The 15,191-nt window shown below is 44.1% G+C and overlaps 1 protein-coding gene across 6 annotated transcripts in view; it reads right to left on the reverse strand.

The window, feature by feature from the left end:
* cdk19 (cyclin dependent kinase 19) overlaps positions 1–15,191 on the reverse strand; it is a 308,467-nt gene that overhangs the window by 259,201 nt on the left and 34,075 nt on the right. For all 6 annotated transcript variants that reach the window (XM_068027312.1, XM_068027313.1, XM_068027309.1 and 3 more), the window contains exon 2: positions 13,522–13,597. In XM_068027312.1, the coding sequence (XP_067883413.1) occupies positions 13,522–13,597 (76 nt within the window). The remainder of the gene's footprint in view (positions 1–13,521; positions 13,598–15,191) is intronic.

The following is a 15,191-nucleotide window of genomic DNA, read 5'->3' on the forward strand; positions in this document are numbered from 1 at the left end:
GCAAACTTGCTAATCAGACCACCTATACTTTCCTCCAAATCATTTATGTAAGTCTCCATTTTTAATGCAGAACTGAAGGAAATTACAGTTTAGATGAGGCATGAGTGTTTTTCATGAATTTGCAGGTTGAAATTGTCAATTAAACATTATGATTGGTCCGTTTGCAAAACTTTGAAAATCATCTGCCAGTTTACAACTCAACTTGTTGTTTGCAAATTGGCTGCCTGACATGTTTCCAATTATTACAACAGTAACTACTCTTCAAAGCACTTCACAGGCTACCAATGTTTTTGGAGCATCCGGAAGTCATGAAAGATGCTTACGCACGTGCAAGTTCTTTCTTTTTTTATTACCGGCATCATACGAGGAGAAGAAGGTATGTACCTGTCTAATAACTCTGTCAGTACAGAATTATCTTAACGAATAAATCAATGACATCATTAAGGCTACAATGCAGCAGGTTTTTTCCATTCACTGTGGTAATTCATATGTGTAGGACTGCATAAATACAAACTGATTCTTTGGAGCAGTAATCTGCAATGTTTTCACAAACATGTATGCATATTATTAGCAAACTTCTTTATGCAAGGAATCTCACATAGTATTTTTTCTTTTAACTTGGAAACTATAGACATGGCTGTACTCATCATGTAAACTACGATAAGAAAGAGAAGGACATTTCGTGTCCTCCGGTGTTCCAAAATGCCTCACAGCCAATTATGTACTTTTGAAGTGTTATCAAGGTTGTTATGCACTCAGCAAGGTCAAACAAACAGCAATCAAGTAATTCCAAATATTCTTTAGTTTTGTGACGTTGGTTGAGGGATAGATATTGGCCAGGGCAACAGGAGAACTTCTTTGTTCCTCTTTAAACAGTGCAATTGGAATATTTACATCAATTTGAAAGGTGCCTTGATTTAATATCTCATCAAAAGATGGCACCTGTGATCAAATTTACCACCAATTGTCTAAGTTCAAACATAAGGAATAACGACTTGGGTGGGGTATTGAACAGCTGCCATCTCCTGTGAATCCATCCTGAACAAGATCACTTGCTTTCAGGACTGATGGAAAGAATATCAGGGGGAAATAACTTCAACTGTGCTAACACAGACACATGAAGCAGACAACAATTTTTTTTTTCATTCCTGGGATGTGGGCGTCGCTGGCTAGGCCAGCATTTATTGCCCATCCCTAATTGCCCTTGAGAAGGTGGTGGTGAGCTGCCTTCTTGAACTGCTGCAGTCCATGTGGGGTAGGTACACCCACAGTGCTGTTAGGAAGGGAGTTCCGGGATTTTGACCCAGTGACAGTGAAGGAACAGCGATATAGTTCCAAGTCAAGATGGTGTGTGACTTGGAGGGGAACTTGTAGGTGGTGGTGTTCCCATGCATTTGCTGCCCTTGTCCTTCTAGTTGGTAGAGGTCGCAGGTTTGGAAGGTGCTGTCGAAGGAACCTTGGTGCATTGTTGCAGTGCATCTTGTAGATGGTACACACTGCTGCCACTGTGCGTCGGTGGTGGAGGGAGTGAATGTTTGTAGATGGGGTGCCAATCAAGCGGGCTGCTTTGTCCTGGATGGTGTTGAGCTTCTTGAGTGTTGTTGGAGCTGCACCCATCCAGGCAAGTGGAGAGTATTCCATCACACTCCTGACTTGTGCCTTGTAGATGGTGGACAGGCTTTGGGGAGTCAGGAGGTGAGTTACTCGCCACAGGATTCCTAGCCTCTGGCCTGCTCTTGTAGCCACGGTATTTATATGATTACTCCAGTTCAGTTTCTGGTCAATGGTAGCCCCTAGGATGTTGATTGTGGGGGATTCAGCGATGGTCATGCCATTAAATGTCATGGGGAGATGGTTAGATTCTCTCTTGTTGAAGATGGTCATTGCCTGGCACTTGTGGGGTGCGAATGTTACTTAAAAATACCACGGTTTTAACCAACATTATTAAAGATTATACCTACAATAAGACAACAAATACAATTAAAGTATACATGCATCAAGTCATGTTCAAGCTTCTGTAACCTGGTAGTAAATCACATCACAATCATACCACAATCTTTCAAAAATATTTGCTGTGCACCCTTACCCAAGTTCCAAGATGATTGGCACCACTGGAACTATAAAATAGCATGCATTACAGACATTCTTGGAATGACTCTATTCGAGTAGGGGAGAGGTACTGACTGGATAGCTCCATGGAGAGCCGACATGGACTCGATGGGCCGAATGGCCTCCTTCTGTGCCATAAATGACTCCATGACTCTAAGTAGAATCTAATTTGGTATTTCTAAAGTGCATGAATCAATACAAAACAACAGTGTAAACTGAACAAAGAATGATACTTTATAGAATATATTTTCTTATTCTAAATATGAGAGAAACTCAAAGAAACTCTCCTTCTTAAAACAGTGATTCTAACAGGTGTTAGGACCAGATGAGAAAGGTGTCTAGGGATCATTTATTGTCTTCACCTGGTCTTATTATAACAGGGTTTAATTTTAAACACACTGGGCTGCATTTTACATCGGGCTGATGGAAGCTGGCTACCGACGTAGAAGTCGGTGGCAAACCAGCTTCCGCCCGGCCCGGTGATCCGTCCCACATTTTACAGGTCCCTGGGCTTTAACTGTTCCGAGACAGGACTTCCACCCCAGGTCCCTGGGCTTTATCTGTTCCGAGACGGGACTTCCAATCATTGGGCCGGCAGCTCTTAGTCCCAGCAGCACCACCGGGAGTGGTGGCCACTGCTAGGACTGCAGCCCAGCCGAGGACATGCAGCCAGGAGTCTCGGTAAGTTGGGGTTGGCCTCGCCGGGCTAATCAGTCGTGCCCCGGCGAGGCAAGGATGGTCGTTTGGGGGGGTGGGGGGAGGGAAGGGGGATGTCCCGGGTCCTGGGGGTGGTTGGGGAAGCAGGGGCGGCCTTCAATCGGACACCCTGTGCCTGTTTGCCCAGGTTTCACTGGGCAGCCTTTCACATCTCTCGGACGCCTGCTTGCCACAGATAAAATCCCCGTGGAGGCAGGCAATGGCCCTTAAGTGGCCACTTAAGGGCCTTGATTGGCCTGGGGCGGGCGGCACGTTTCTTGGCCCCTCCCCACTCAGCCCACGTAAAGTGGGGCGGCGGCGGGAGCGGGCTGGGAAGGCCTCCCAGAGCCTCCCACTCAATTTTACGCCATCCCCCCCCCACCCTCCACCCCGCCCGCCACCATCCGGCTCGCTGGGGAGGCATAAAATTCCAGCCACTGTGTTTTGAACTCCACCTTGGTGAATCATTGTTCACCACTTTCCAATCATAAGGCAAAGAAATGAGCACACAAGGTTTTCTTAGGTTTAAAGAAGAAAAGTTAAATTTATTAAACTTATTTAAACTCTAATTCGGTTAACGCCTACGGATACACAATGCGCCCACACTAGCATGCACACGTGATACACACATGCAAATAAGGACAGAAAAGAGCAGAAGAAAAATAAAGTAGAGAGGTTTGAGCCAGTCTCTGAAGGGGCTTTCTTGTTACTGTTTCTGTATTTCCAGCTCGCCGTAGAGTCTTTGATTGTAGACAGCTCTTACTTTTCATTGGGGGTCCAGTACTCTTAAACATTGTTTACGTAGTGGACCTTTCTCTCTTTGAATCTTCAATGGGTCTTCCGTTCCGTGAGAAACAGATGGGAGCAGACGGGAAAGAGGTGTTCTCAGTCCAGGAGCAAACAGCTTTCTGAGTTTTTTCTCTCAGCAAGTTCAAATTCAAAAAACTCCAAAGGTCGGTTGGCCATGTGACTAAACTGGTTTGACCACTTCTTCTGTGTGTTGGGGAAGCAACACTGTCTGCTAGTATGCAAATATCTTTCCAGTCAGGGGCTTGGAAATTCCTTGTGATAGGCCCTCTTTTCTTCCCATATAGATGGGCTGCTAAGATGGGCGGAGCAGTGGCAAATGGAATTTAATCCTGAGAAGTGTGAGGTGATGCATTTTGGGAGGACTAACAAGGCAAGGGAATATACAATGGATGGTAGGACCCTAGGAAGTACAGAGGGTCAGAGGGACCTTGGTGTACTTGTCCATAGATTACTGAAGGCAGCAGCACAGGTAGATAAGGTGGTTAGGAAGGCATATGAGATACTTGCCTTTATTAGCCGAGGCATAGAATATAAGAGCAGGGAGGTTATGATGGAGCTGTATAAAACGCTAGTTAGGCCGCAGCTGGAGTACTCTGTCACCACGCTTTACAAAGGATGTGGTTGCACTGGAGAGGGTGCAGAGCTGATTCACCAGGATGTTGCCTGGGCTGGAACATTTCAGTTATGATGAGAGACTGGATAGGCTAGGGTTGTTTTCCTTCGAGCAGAGAAGGCAAAGGGGGGACATGATTGAGGTATACAAAATTATGAGGGGCATTGATAGGTTAGATAGGAAGAAACTTTTTCCCTTAGCGGAGGGGTCAATAACCAGGGGGGATAGATTTAAGGTTAGGGGCAGGAGGTTTAGGGGCAGGAGGTTTGGAGGGGATTTGAGGAAACACGTTTTCACCCAGAGGGTGGTTGGAATCTGGAAAGCACTGCCTGAAGAGGTGGTAGAGGCAGGAACCCTCACAACATTGAAGAAGTATTTAGATCAGCACTTGAAACGCCATAGCATACAAGGCTACGGTCCCCAAGTGCTGGAAAATGGGATTAGAATAGTTAGGTGCTTGATGGCTGGCACAGGCACGATGGGCCGAAAGGCCTGTTTCTGTGCTGTATAACTCTATGACTATAATTTTAAGTTTTAATGTTCATGTGGCGAAATAATGTGTGCCTCAGCCTTGGCAGGTGGGGGCCTGCATGACACAGGTGATAAATTTTGACTGCTTTTTCAATGGATTCTAACAGTTGGTATACAGCCAGGGCTAATGTCCTTGTGGGGCGATTTGCTAATGCTTCGGTGAGGGTATAAACTAACTTGGCAGGGATGTGGGAACCAGGAGGTAAATTTAGAGAGGAAAACCAAGGTGCACAGAGAATTGGGAGAGACAGATAGCACTACAGTAGGAAATAGTAAGGCATTAGGTGGGGTCAGTGTGAGAGGGAATGTAATAAAATCTAAATTAGGTTTACTGTGCATATATATGAATGCACAGTGTGTGGTAAATAAGGTTGGTGAGCTGTAGGTACAGATAGCCATGTTGAAATATGATGTTTTGATAACGGAGACCAAGCTCTAAAAAAGGGCAACTCTGGACACTAAATATTCCTGGATGCAAGGTGTTCAGAAAATAGAGGGAGGGAAGGAAAGGAGGAGGGGTATCTGTATTGATTAAGGAGAACATTACAGTTTTGGAGCAAGTGGATGCCCCAGAGGGGTCAAGGACAGAATCTATGGGCTGGATTTTGTTCTCTCCCTGGCGTCAGACCTCGACGCCAGGAGGACCCGACCCGATCCTCCTGGTGTCGGCGAGACTCCATGGTGGTCTCCCCCCGCTGCTGGGTGACAGGACCTCATTAAAATATTCAAATCAATAAAATGAATAAATTTAAATAGACTTGCCTGTGATCTTGGGGACCTGCCGTGATCTTCAACGCAGCAGCCAGCACTTCTGCGCCTTCAAATTCCTGTCCGGGGAAACACGGTGCCACACTGGTGGGGAGGGGGAAGGAGGCAAGATTTTCAGTGTGGGAGGTGGGGGACAGGGTCAAATAAACGTAATGGGTGTCGGTGATGATGGGAAGGGTTGAACTTTAAACTTTGTGCAGTTTGTGGGGGTCGGGTGGGAAGTTCAGGGGGGTTACTTCTTTAAAATTTTAAATGTGCCAGCACGGCTGGCTGCCCTTTAAAAATGGTGCCAGCACCTGCACACAGGCAGCTAACGCCATTGTGGCGACGGACAACCCGCCCCTTCCATGAGATCGGAGGTGGGGGGTGGGGTAGGCCGCCCCTGGCTATTTAAATGAGCCACCATGCAGGATTCTGCAGCGGCTCTTTGGACTGCAGCCCGCCTTTTGAACTGGCCACCAACATCGGCAGTGGGCTCTTAAAATCCAGCCCTATTTGGTTAGAGCTAAGAAACAATCAGGGTACCATTACATTGCTGGGGTTATTCTATAGGCCAGCAACTAGTGGGAAGGATACAGGGGAACATTTGCAAGGAAATTACAGAGTAGTAATATACAGTAGTAATAATGGGAGACTTTAATTATCCTAATATAGACTGGTAATAGTGTAAAGGGCAGAGAGGGGCAAGAGTTTCTAGATTGTGCCCAGGAGATTGTTTTACATCAGTATGTTTGCAGTCCAATGAGGAAGGAGGATCTGGATCTGGTTCTGGAGAATGAGGGGGGGTCAAGTGAATCAAGTGTCAGTAGAGGAACACCTAGGGGAGTTTAGGTTAGCTATGAAAAAGGACAAGGAGCAATCCAGAGTGCAGGTAATTAATTGGGGCAGGGCCAACCGCAATGGAATGAAAACAGACCTGGCCCAAGTAAACTGGACTCAAAGATTGTCAGGCAAAACTGCAACTAAACAATGCTTTTAAAGAGGATAGCTCAGTACAGTCAAGGGGCATTCCCACGAGGGGAAAAGGGAGGGCAAACAAATCCAGAGCTTCCCTGATGATGAAAGAAAAAAAGAGAGTAAGAAGAAGCAGAAAAAGGGTGCATATGACAGATGTCAGGTGGATAATACAGTTGAGAACCAGGCTGAATACAGAAGGTTCAGAGGGTAAGTGAAAAAACAAATAAGAGAAGCAAAGAGAGAGTATGAGAAGAGACTCGCGGCTAACATAAAAGGAAATCTAAAATTCTTCTATAGACACAAATAGTAAAGGTGTGGTAAAAGGAGGAGTGTGGCCAATTAGGGACCTAAAAGGGGATTTACACATAGAGGCAAAGTACATGGTTGAGGAACTAAATGAGTACTTTGCATCTGTCTTTAGCAAGTCATGGTGAAAGAAGAGGTAGTTGAGACACTAGATGGGCTAAAATTGATAAAGAGGAAGTATCAGATAGGCTAGCTGTACTTGAAGTTTGATAAGTCACCAGGACCGGATGAGATGCATCGAAGGATACTTAGGGAAGTAAAGCTGGAAATTCTGGAACCACTGGCTATAATCTTCCAAGATACAGGTGTTGTGCCAGAGGATTGGACAATTGCACGAGTTATACCTTTGTTCAAAAAAGGGTGTATGGACAAGCAACTAGAGGTTTAACTTTGGTGGTGGGAAAGCTTTTAGAAACAAGAATTCTGGACATACTTAATAGTTACTTAGACAACTGGGGATTAATTAAGGAAAGCAAGCCGGATTGTTAAGGACAAATCGTGTTTAACTAACTTGCTTCAGCTTTTAGATGAGGTAACAGAGAGGGTTGATGAGGGTAATGCAGTTGATATGGTGTATGTGGACTTCCAAAAGGCATTTGATAAAGTGCCACATAACAGGATTGTCAGCAAAGTTAGAGCCCATGGAATAAAAGGGACAGTAGCAACATGGATACAAAACTGGCTGTGGTAGGAAAGAGAGAGCAGTTGTAAACGGTTGCATTTCGGACTGGAGGATGGTATATAGGTCGTTGTTGGGACCCCTGCTTTTCTTGATATATTTTAAAGACCTAGGCTTGGGTGTACAGGGCACAATTTCAATATTTGCGGATGACAAAACTTGGAAGTATTGTGAACTGTGAGGAGGATAGTGATAAACTTCAAGAGGACTGACAAGCTGGTGGAATAGGGAGACTAGTGGATTTTGTTAGGAAGAATGAGGAGAGGCAATATAAATTAAAGGGTACAATTCTAAAGTGGGTACAGCAGCAAAGGTATATGTGCACAAATCATTGAAGGTGGCAGGGCAGGTTGAGAAAGCGGTTAGTAAAGCATACGGGATCCTGGGCTTTATAAATAGGGGCTTGCAGTACAAAAGCAAGGAAGTTATGATAAACCTGTAAGATACTGGTTCAGCCTCAATTGGAGTATTGTGCCCAGTTCTAGGCACCACACTTTCAGAAAGATGTGAAGGCATTAGAGAGGGTGCAGAAAAGATTCATGAGAATGGTTCCAGGGATGAGGAACTTCAGTTACGTGGATATATTGGAGAAGCTGGGCCTGTTCATCTTGGAGAAGATCAAGAGGAGATTTGATAGAGCTGCTAGGAAAAGGGAGGAACTGTTCCCATTGGCCAAAGGGTCCAGATGCAGAGGACACCGATTCAAGGTGATTGGCAAAAGATGCAACAATGACATGAGGAAAAGAATTTTTGCACAGCGAGTGGTTAGGGTCTGGAATGCACTGCCAGAAAGTATGGTGGAGGCAGATCAAGGCCTTCAAAAGAGAACTGGATAATTATCCAAAGAGAAAAAATTTGTAGGGCTACAGGGAAAAGGCAGCAGAGTGGGACTAGGTGAGTTGCTCTTGCAGATGGCACAAATGGGCTCCTTTTGTGCTGTAACCATTCTATGATTCAATAGTAAAGCAAGAATTGAGGTACCAGCTCAGTGTGGCCAGATATGGGTTTACACAAATAAAAACAGAAAATGTTAGAAACACTCCATAGGTCAGGCATCACCTGGGGAGGATGGGTGTACACATGTGGTTCCCAATGTTGTTAAGCCTCCTCCCCTGCCACCATTATCAACAACTGTGTCATGAATGGCAGTGCCTAGCAGAGGCTCGTGTTTTAAGAACAAAGAACAAAGAAAATTACAGCACAGGAACGGGCCCTTCGGCCCTCCAAGCCTGCGCCGATCCAGATCCTCTACCTAAACCTGTCGCCTATTTTCTAAGGGTCTGTATCTCTTTGCTTCCTGCCCATTCATGTATCTGTCTAGATACATCTTAAAAGACGCTATCGTGCCCACGTCTACCACCTCCGCTGGCAACCCGTTCCAGGCACCCACCACCCTCTGCGTAAAGAACTTTCCACGCATATCCCCCCTAAACTTTTCCCCTCTCACTTTGAACTCGTGACCCCTAGTAATTGAATCCCCCACTCTGGGAAAAAGCTTCTTGCTATTCACCCTGTCTATGCCTCTCATGATTTTGTACACCTCAATCAGGTCCCCCCTCAAACTCCGTCTTTCTAATGAAAATAATCCTAATCTACTCAACCTCTCTTCATAGCTAGCGCCCTCCATACCAGGCAACATCCTGGTGAACCTCCTCTGCACCCTCTCCAAAGCATCTCCATCCTTTTGGTAATGTGGCGACCAGAACTGCACGCAGTATTCCAAATGTGGCCGAACCAAAGTCCTATACAACTGTAACATGACCTGCCAACTCTTATACTCAATACCCCGTCCGATGAAGGAAAGCATGCCGTATGCCTTCTTGACCACTCTATTGACCTGCGTTGCCACCTTCAGGGAACAATGGACCTGAACACCCAAATCTCTCTGTACATCAATTTTCCCCAGGACTTTTCCATTTATTGTATAGTTCACTCTTGAATTGGATCTTCCAAAATGCATCACCTCGCATTTGCCCGGATTGAACTCCATCTGCCATTTCTCTGCCCAACTCTCCAATCTATCTATATTCTGCTGTATTCTCTGACAGTCCCCTTCACTATCTGCTACTCCACCAATCTTAGTGTCGTCTGCAAACTTGCTAATCAGACCACCTATACTTTCCTCCAAATCATTTATGTATATCACAAACAACAGTGGTCCCAGCACGGATCCCTGTGGAACACCACTGGTCACAAGTCTCCATTTTGAGAAACTCCCTTCCACTGCTACTGTCTGTCTCCTGTTGCCCAGCCAGTTCTTTATCCATCTAGCTAGTACACCCTGGACCCCATGCGACTTCACTTTCTCCATCAACCTACCATGGGGAACCTTATCAAACGCCTTACTGAAGTCCATGTATATGACATCTACAGCCCTTCCCTCATCAAACAACTTTGTCATTTCCTCAAAGAATTCTATTAACTCAGGGAAGGAGGAAAAACTTAAGTACCATTCTTGTGCGGTTCTTAGCAATTGGCAATGATAGCATAAACCCAGCGCACATTTTAAATAATAGAGATCCCCAGCTGCTGGAAAGGTCTATTTGTGAAAATTTGGCATGAGTATGGAGATTAATGAAGGTTTCCAGCCTTTACACTCATTCACCTCTCCACCCCAAGGTCCCTGTGCATCCCATCATTTCCACCCCAAGCACCCATACCTTTCTTCCAATTGGCAGCACGAATTCACCTCCGTAAAAACCCTCAACACTGTGTTCCCAACTGCAACCTAGCTTCAGGTTGTTTAAAGCAACTACTTAGCTTTTATTAAGATAGTAATGAAGAGCTTCCTGGATCATATCATGTCCATGAACGTAGCTATACCACTTTTCATAGCAGTACCCCACATTCCTCCTTCCAAAGTTCCCATACCCCAGGATCCCCTTCTTATACCCAGTTGTTCCCCCTCCCCAATGCTTCCTACAGTCTCACTGCTCAAACACACTGACCACCTTCCCACACTTCCATAACACCATTCCTACTACTCCCAGATGCTAGAATTCCCTTTCACTACACCAAGACCAATCAGAGAACTTCCCTGTCATCAACACTCTCACATCCTAAAATTCCCCTTCTCCTCTCACATCCCACCATCCTATTGTTGTACTATCAAACTAAGTTCCCCCATCCTTTTCCGCAGTACATCTATAGTCCCTCTGCGATGCATAAAGAAACAGAGCAGTTATTAACAGTTGAGTCACAGGGTTGAATTTTCCAGGCCCTGTGAGACAGAGTTGGCAGCTGGGGAGGGCCAGGAAATTACAGAGGAGCTGGGTTGGGACGGCTCCTGAGCAGTCCCGCTTCCAAGGGCAGTTCCCTGTTATTATAGGCAAACTGGTCAGTCAATTTGCACTCATCAAGATCTCAAAAAGAGTAAGTTAATAACAAAATAATCTGTTTTGGTGGTATTAAATGAAGAAAGAATGTTAGCCATGACACAGTGAGACACCCCTGTTCCTCTTTGAGTAGCGCAATATATTCATCTGAACAGGAAAACAGGCTTTTCTTTAACATTTCAACTGAAAAATAGCACTGCCAATAATGCAATGCCCTCTCACTATAGCACTGAAGTGCCAGTCCTGATTATGTGCTGAGATCCTGGCATAGGGTTTGCACCCACCATCATCTGACGAGGAGTAAAGAATGTTACCAACGAAGGCAGCTGAGACCTCAATCTCAAAATGCTCTGACCTAACAATAATCAAATCCTGAATTGAGCCCTTGTTTATTTCAAAATTAAAGTTCTGGCTTCAGAGGGATGCGCAAGTCTCCATCTCTTCTGAATAATATATGCTCATTTAAACTGCAGTCCTTGTAAAACAGTGCATCATCCAACTTATCATGAATAAAGATCACATTCATAAAACAGTAACAAATTGCAGTAAAACAGTTAGGGAACATATCAATCAGCATGTAGCAAGCAGGAATGAAAACCCCCAATCATAATGTTAAAAAAATTACAGAGCAAAAAAGGCAAACCAATCAAATTGCTCAAAATAGTTTTGAAAATCCTTTCTTCGGTCTCCATTAACCTTGGGTCCTACTACTGGAAATAGGTTTGTTGCAAAGATTATAAAAGTACAAAATGTACACGAAAATTATTAAACCTACCTTACTAATAGAATTTTGTGTTTGAAATGACAGCCGGAATTTTATGCCACCCCAACAAGCCGGATGGTGGTGCAGGGGTGGTGTAAAATGCAGCGGGAGGCACCAGGAGGATTTCCCGACCCACTTTCGTAGCGCGGGGGGGGGGGGGGGGTGAAAAATGGCCCACCCGCCCCAGGTCAATCAAGGCCCTTAAGTGGCCACTTAACAGTCTTCGCCTGATTACATGCAGATTTCATGCATGGAAAGCGGGCGTCCTGGAGCCGGGAAAAGCCGCCTGTGACAACCAGGCGGCTGCGATCGTCCCGGGGTGGGGCCCTGCTCATTGGGCCACCCCAGCTACCCCAACCACCCCAGCACCCAACACAACCCCCTTCCCCCCATCGACCACCCATGCCTCACTGGGGCCCAACCGATTACCCTCGGCGAGGCAACCAAAACCTACCTGTCTTTCCAGCTCCATGTCTTTGGCTGGGCTGCAGTCCCAGCAGTGGTCACCACTCCCAGTGGCACTGCTGGGACTAAGAGCTGCCAACCCACTGATTGGCTGGCAGCTCAATGAGGTTGGACTTCCTCCTTCAAACAGGTGGAAGTCCCATCTCGGAACAATTAAAGCCTGGGGACCCATAAAATGCGGGTCAGATCCCCTGCGAGGCGGAAGCAGGCTCGCCACCGACTTTTCAATCGGTAGCCAGCTCCCGTCCGCCCAGTGTGAAATCCCTGCCGACTTCTTTTTTCCACTGGAGTTCTGTGCCTTTGTGATATTTCAGCTTAGAGGTAATGGGAGATTCCCAGAGCCCTAACTTTCAACTCAAGAGACAAATCCTAGCATGCATTAGTGTCTACTGGCAACAAGTCAAGGCATTCAGAGAGCATGGAAGACTTGCACAAGTCTATTAATGGAAGTTTACAGATTGCAAAACCCTCTGGGAAGCCATAATTTGAAGCAGTTATGGTCTTTTTCCTTTTTATTGTATTAAAAATCAAAAATAAGCATAAACCCCTCAACATTTTGTGAGGTAACTTAAAAAGCAAAAACAGTGTATACCAGCTGTCCTCCAAAAATTACAGACATGGAAACTGTTGAATAAGATTATAATGAAGGAGAAAAGCACTGAATGTATTCAAATAGGGTTAATGTTCTGGGTCTGTGACCTTTCATCAGAACTGACAACGGTCTAAGTTTTGCCAGTTCTGATGAAAGGTCACAGACCCGAAACATTAACTCCGCTTCTCTCTCCTCGGATGCTGCCAGACCTGCTGAGTATTTCCAGCACTTTGGTTTTTTTTTCAGATTTCCAGCATCTGCAGTATTTTGCTTTTATATTATTGTACTCAAATAGGAATGGCTTACAGCAGTTTTCAAGCAAGGTCCTGAATAAAGTTCTTGGTTAAAACTAATGTGTTCAAATAGAACTTTTTGGTGAACACTAAATACGTGCAAATCTATGATGATGAAGGGAGAAAGATGTAATTTTGTTTGAGCAATTCTAAAGTTTTTTGCATATCTTAGTGTCTTAAAAAATTCACATGATACAGAGATCATCACAAAGGTCAGGACGATAAAAAACAACATTGTCAACTTATTGAAGAAGGATAAAATAAAGACTTTTTTTGCTTTTTATTTTACACTTGAAAACATCTAAAATGTAAGATAATATTATTGATTCATGGCAATTAATCAGATGAATTATTTTGATATCCTGAAAGTACTGGTATTTTGCTTTTATAGAACCCAGCTATTGCATACAATATGCTATGATTTAATATTAATTTAACAAATGTAGGCTAATAATGAAGGAATTGTCCAGTTAAATCATAGGTTTTACATCCCACTATCCTACACACATGGCATAAAAAGAATTTCCATCACAGGTCATAAAGAAATGTGTTACATCATAAAAATCTCTGATATACAAACTGTAAGTCATTGTTGTATACGTACCGCGATCTCTCTGCACGCAGACATGGAGATACCAGTGCCTTCAATCTGTTTAAGAGCATATTCTTTCTCATCGTTCCTGCCAGAGGAAATTAAAAATTCAAAATAGTCTAAATAAAATAGGAAGAGAAGTATAACATCTTTTTTGATAATCATAGCTAAATACACAGTAGTCCTAAACAAATGCGAGATCTCAAAATGAGGTTCTAAATAGTAACTTAATAATTACAGAGATGAAATAAAGCCTTCAAGTCAAAAAACCTGAAATAAAAACAGAAAAAGTTAGAATAGTTAAAGCATTAGGCCAGTAAGAAATGAAAAGCAATCTTATGAAAGATGAAAGATTGTCAGCGATACAAAATTACTAGTTTACCTTACTGTTCACATTAATTGTGGTCATGGAAATGAAAAGGTACAAAAGAAATAAATGAAGCAGTTATAAAAGAAACCATAAATATGGAGGTTATTCTAAAAAAGCCAGGGAAACTCTAAGTAGAAAAGACACCCAGCCCTAACAGCATGTATCTTAGAATGCTGAGAGAAATCGGAAAGAAGCAAAGCCTCTGATCACAATCTTTCAAACATCCTTGGATAGGAACGTTGTACCATAGGACAAGAGGGTTACCAATGTAACAACTCTGGTTCAATAGGAAAAAAGAAACATAAACCTTTAGAGCAGGAAGCCTAAGATTGGTAGTGGAAAAGAATGGCTGGGACTGCTTTTACAGCATACAGAAATAAAGGAGTGGGTTGGTATGTTAGGAGCAGAGAGGCTGTTTTTTTTTCCAGTAAGATCCATGTTCATTTCTGCTTGTACTGGAGCTCCGACATTTGATACATTCTGGAATTATAGATTTCTACTGGAGAGACTCTATAACAATAGCATTTTGTTTTATTTACATTAGGGCTGTTACATTAGGTCTCTAAATGACAGGAATCAGTTAGCTGGCTAGGAGTCACGAAGTAAAGCCTAGCTACCCGACCCGAACTCGACGAGACCTGACTACATGTGTCAGGTTCAGGTCGGGTCTATATTCCGAGTCCAGCATTCGGGCTAGGGTCGGGTCGGGTCAGACAGTGCTGCTTCCAGGAAGTCATGGGATTAGGCTTACCCATGGATTCCCCACAATTCCATCTGCAGAATAGCCTGCTGCTGGAATGGATGAACAATGTTCGGGTCGGGTCGGGTCGGGTTGGGTCTGGCACGAAGAAAATTTAAAGGACTCGGGCCCTGGTTGGCTGTGCTCGGGTCGGGTTTTAATTTTATACCCGAGCCAGGCTTTATCACGAAGTACATCAGTACTCAGAATCAGGTTATTCAGAAACCCGCAAGGTGCACGTGTTTATTATGGAACCAGGGAGGGTGGAATTTGAAGCTAAGCTACTGGGCAAGTTTATTTATAACTTTTACCTGTTTTATATAGTAAATTTTATTTTTAAACAATATACATAATAGAGTAAGTGTGGTTCTAAATTCAAAAACTATTTTTTTCACCACACCATTGGCAGCCAGGCCTTCAGTACTCAAGGCCCCAAGGTCTGCAATTGCATCCATAAACTTCTCTGACTGTCTACTTCTGTCTCCTCCTTTAAGACCCTCCTTCAACCTCCTACTTTGACCAAGAATTGTTTGATGGACTGTGATTGGACTGAAAATTTACATTATGAAGAAA

This window comes from Heterodontus francisci, chromosome 3 (assembly GCF_036365525.1).
Source record: "Heterodontus francisci isolate sHetFra1 chromosome 3, sHetFra1.hap1, whole genome shotgun sequence".
Lineage (NCBI taxonomy): Eukaryota > Metazoa > Chordata > Chondrichthyes > Heterodontiformes > Heterodontidae > Heterodontus > Heterodontus francisci.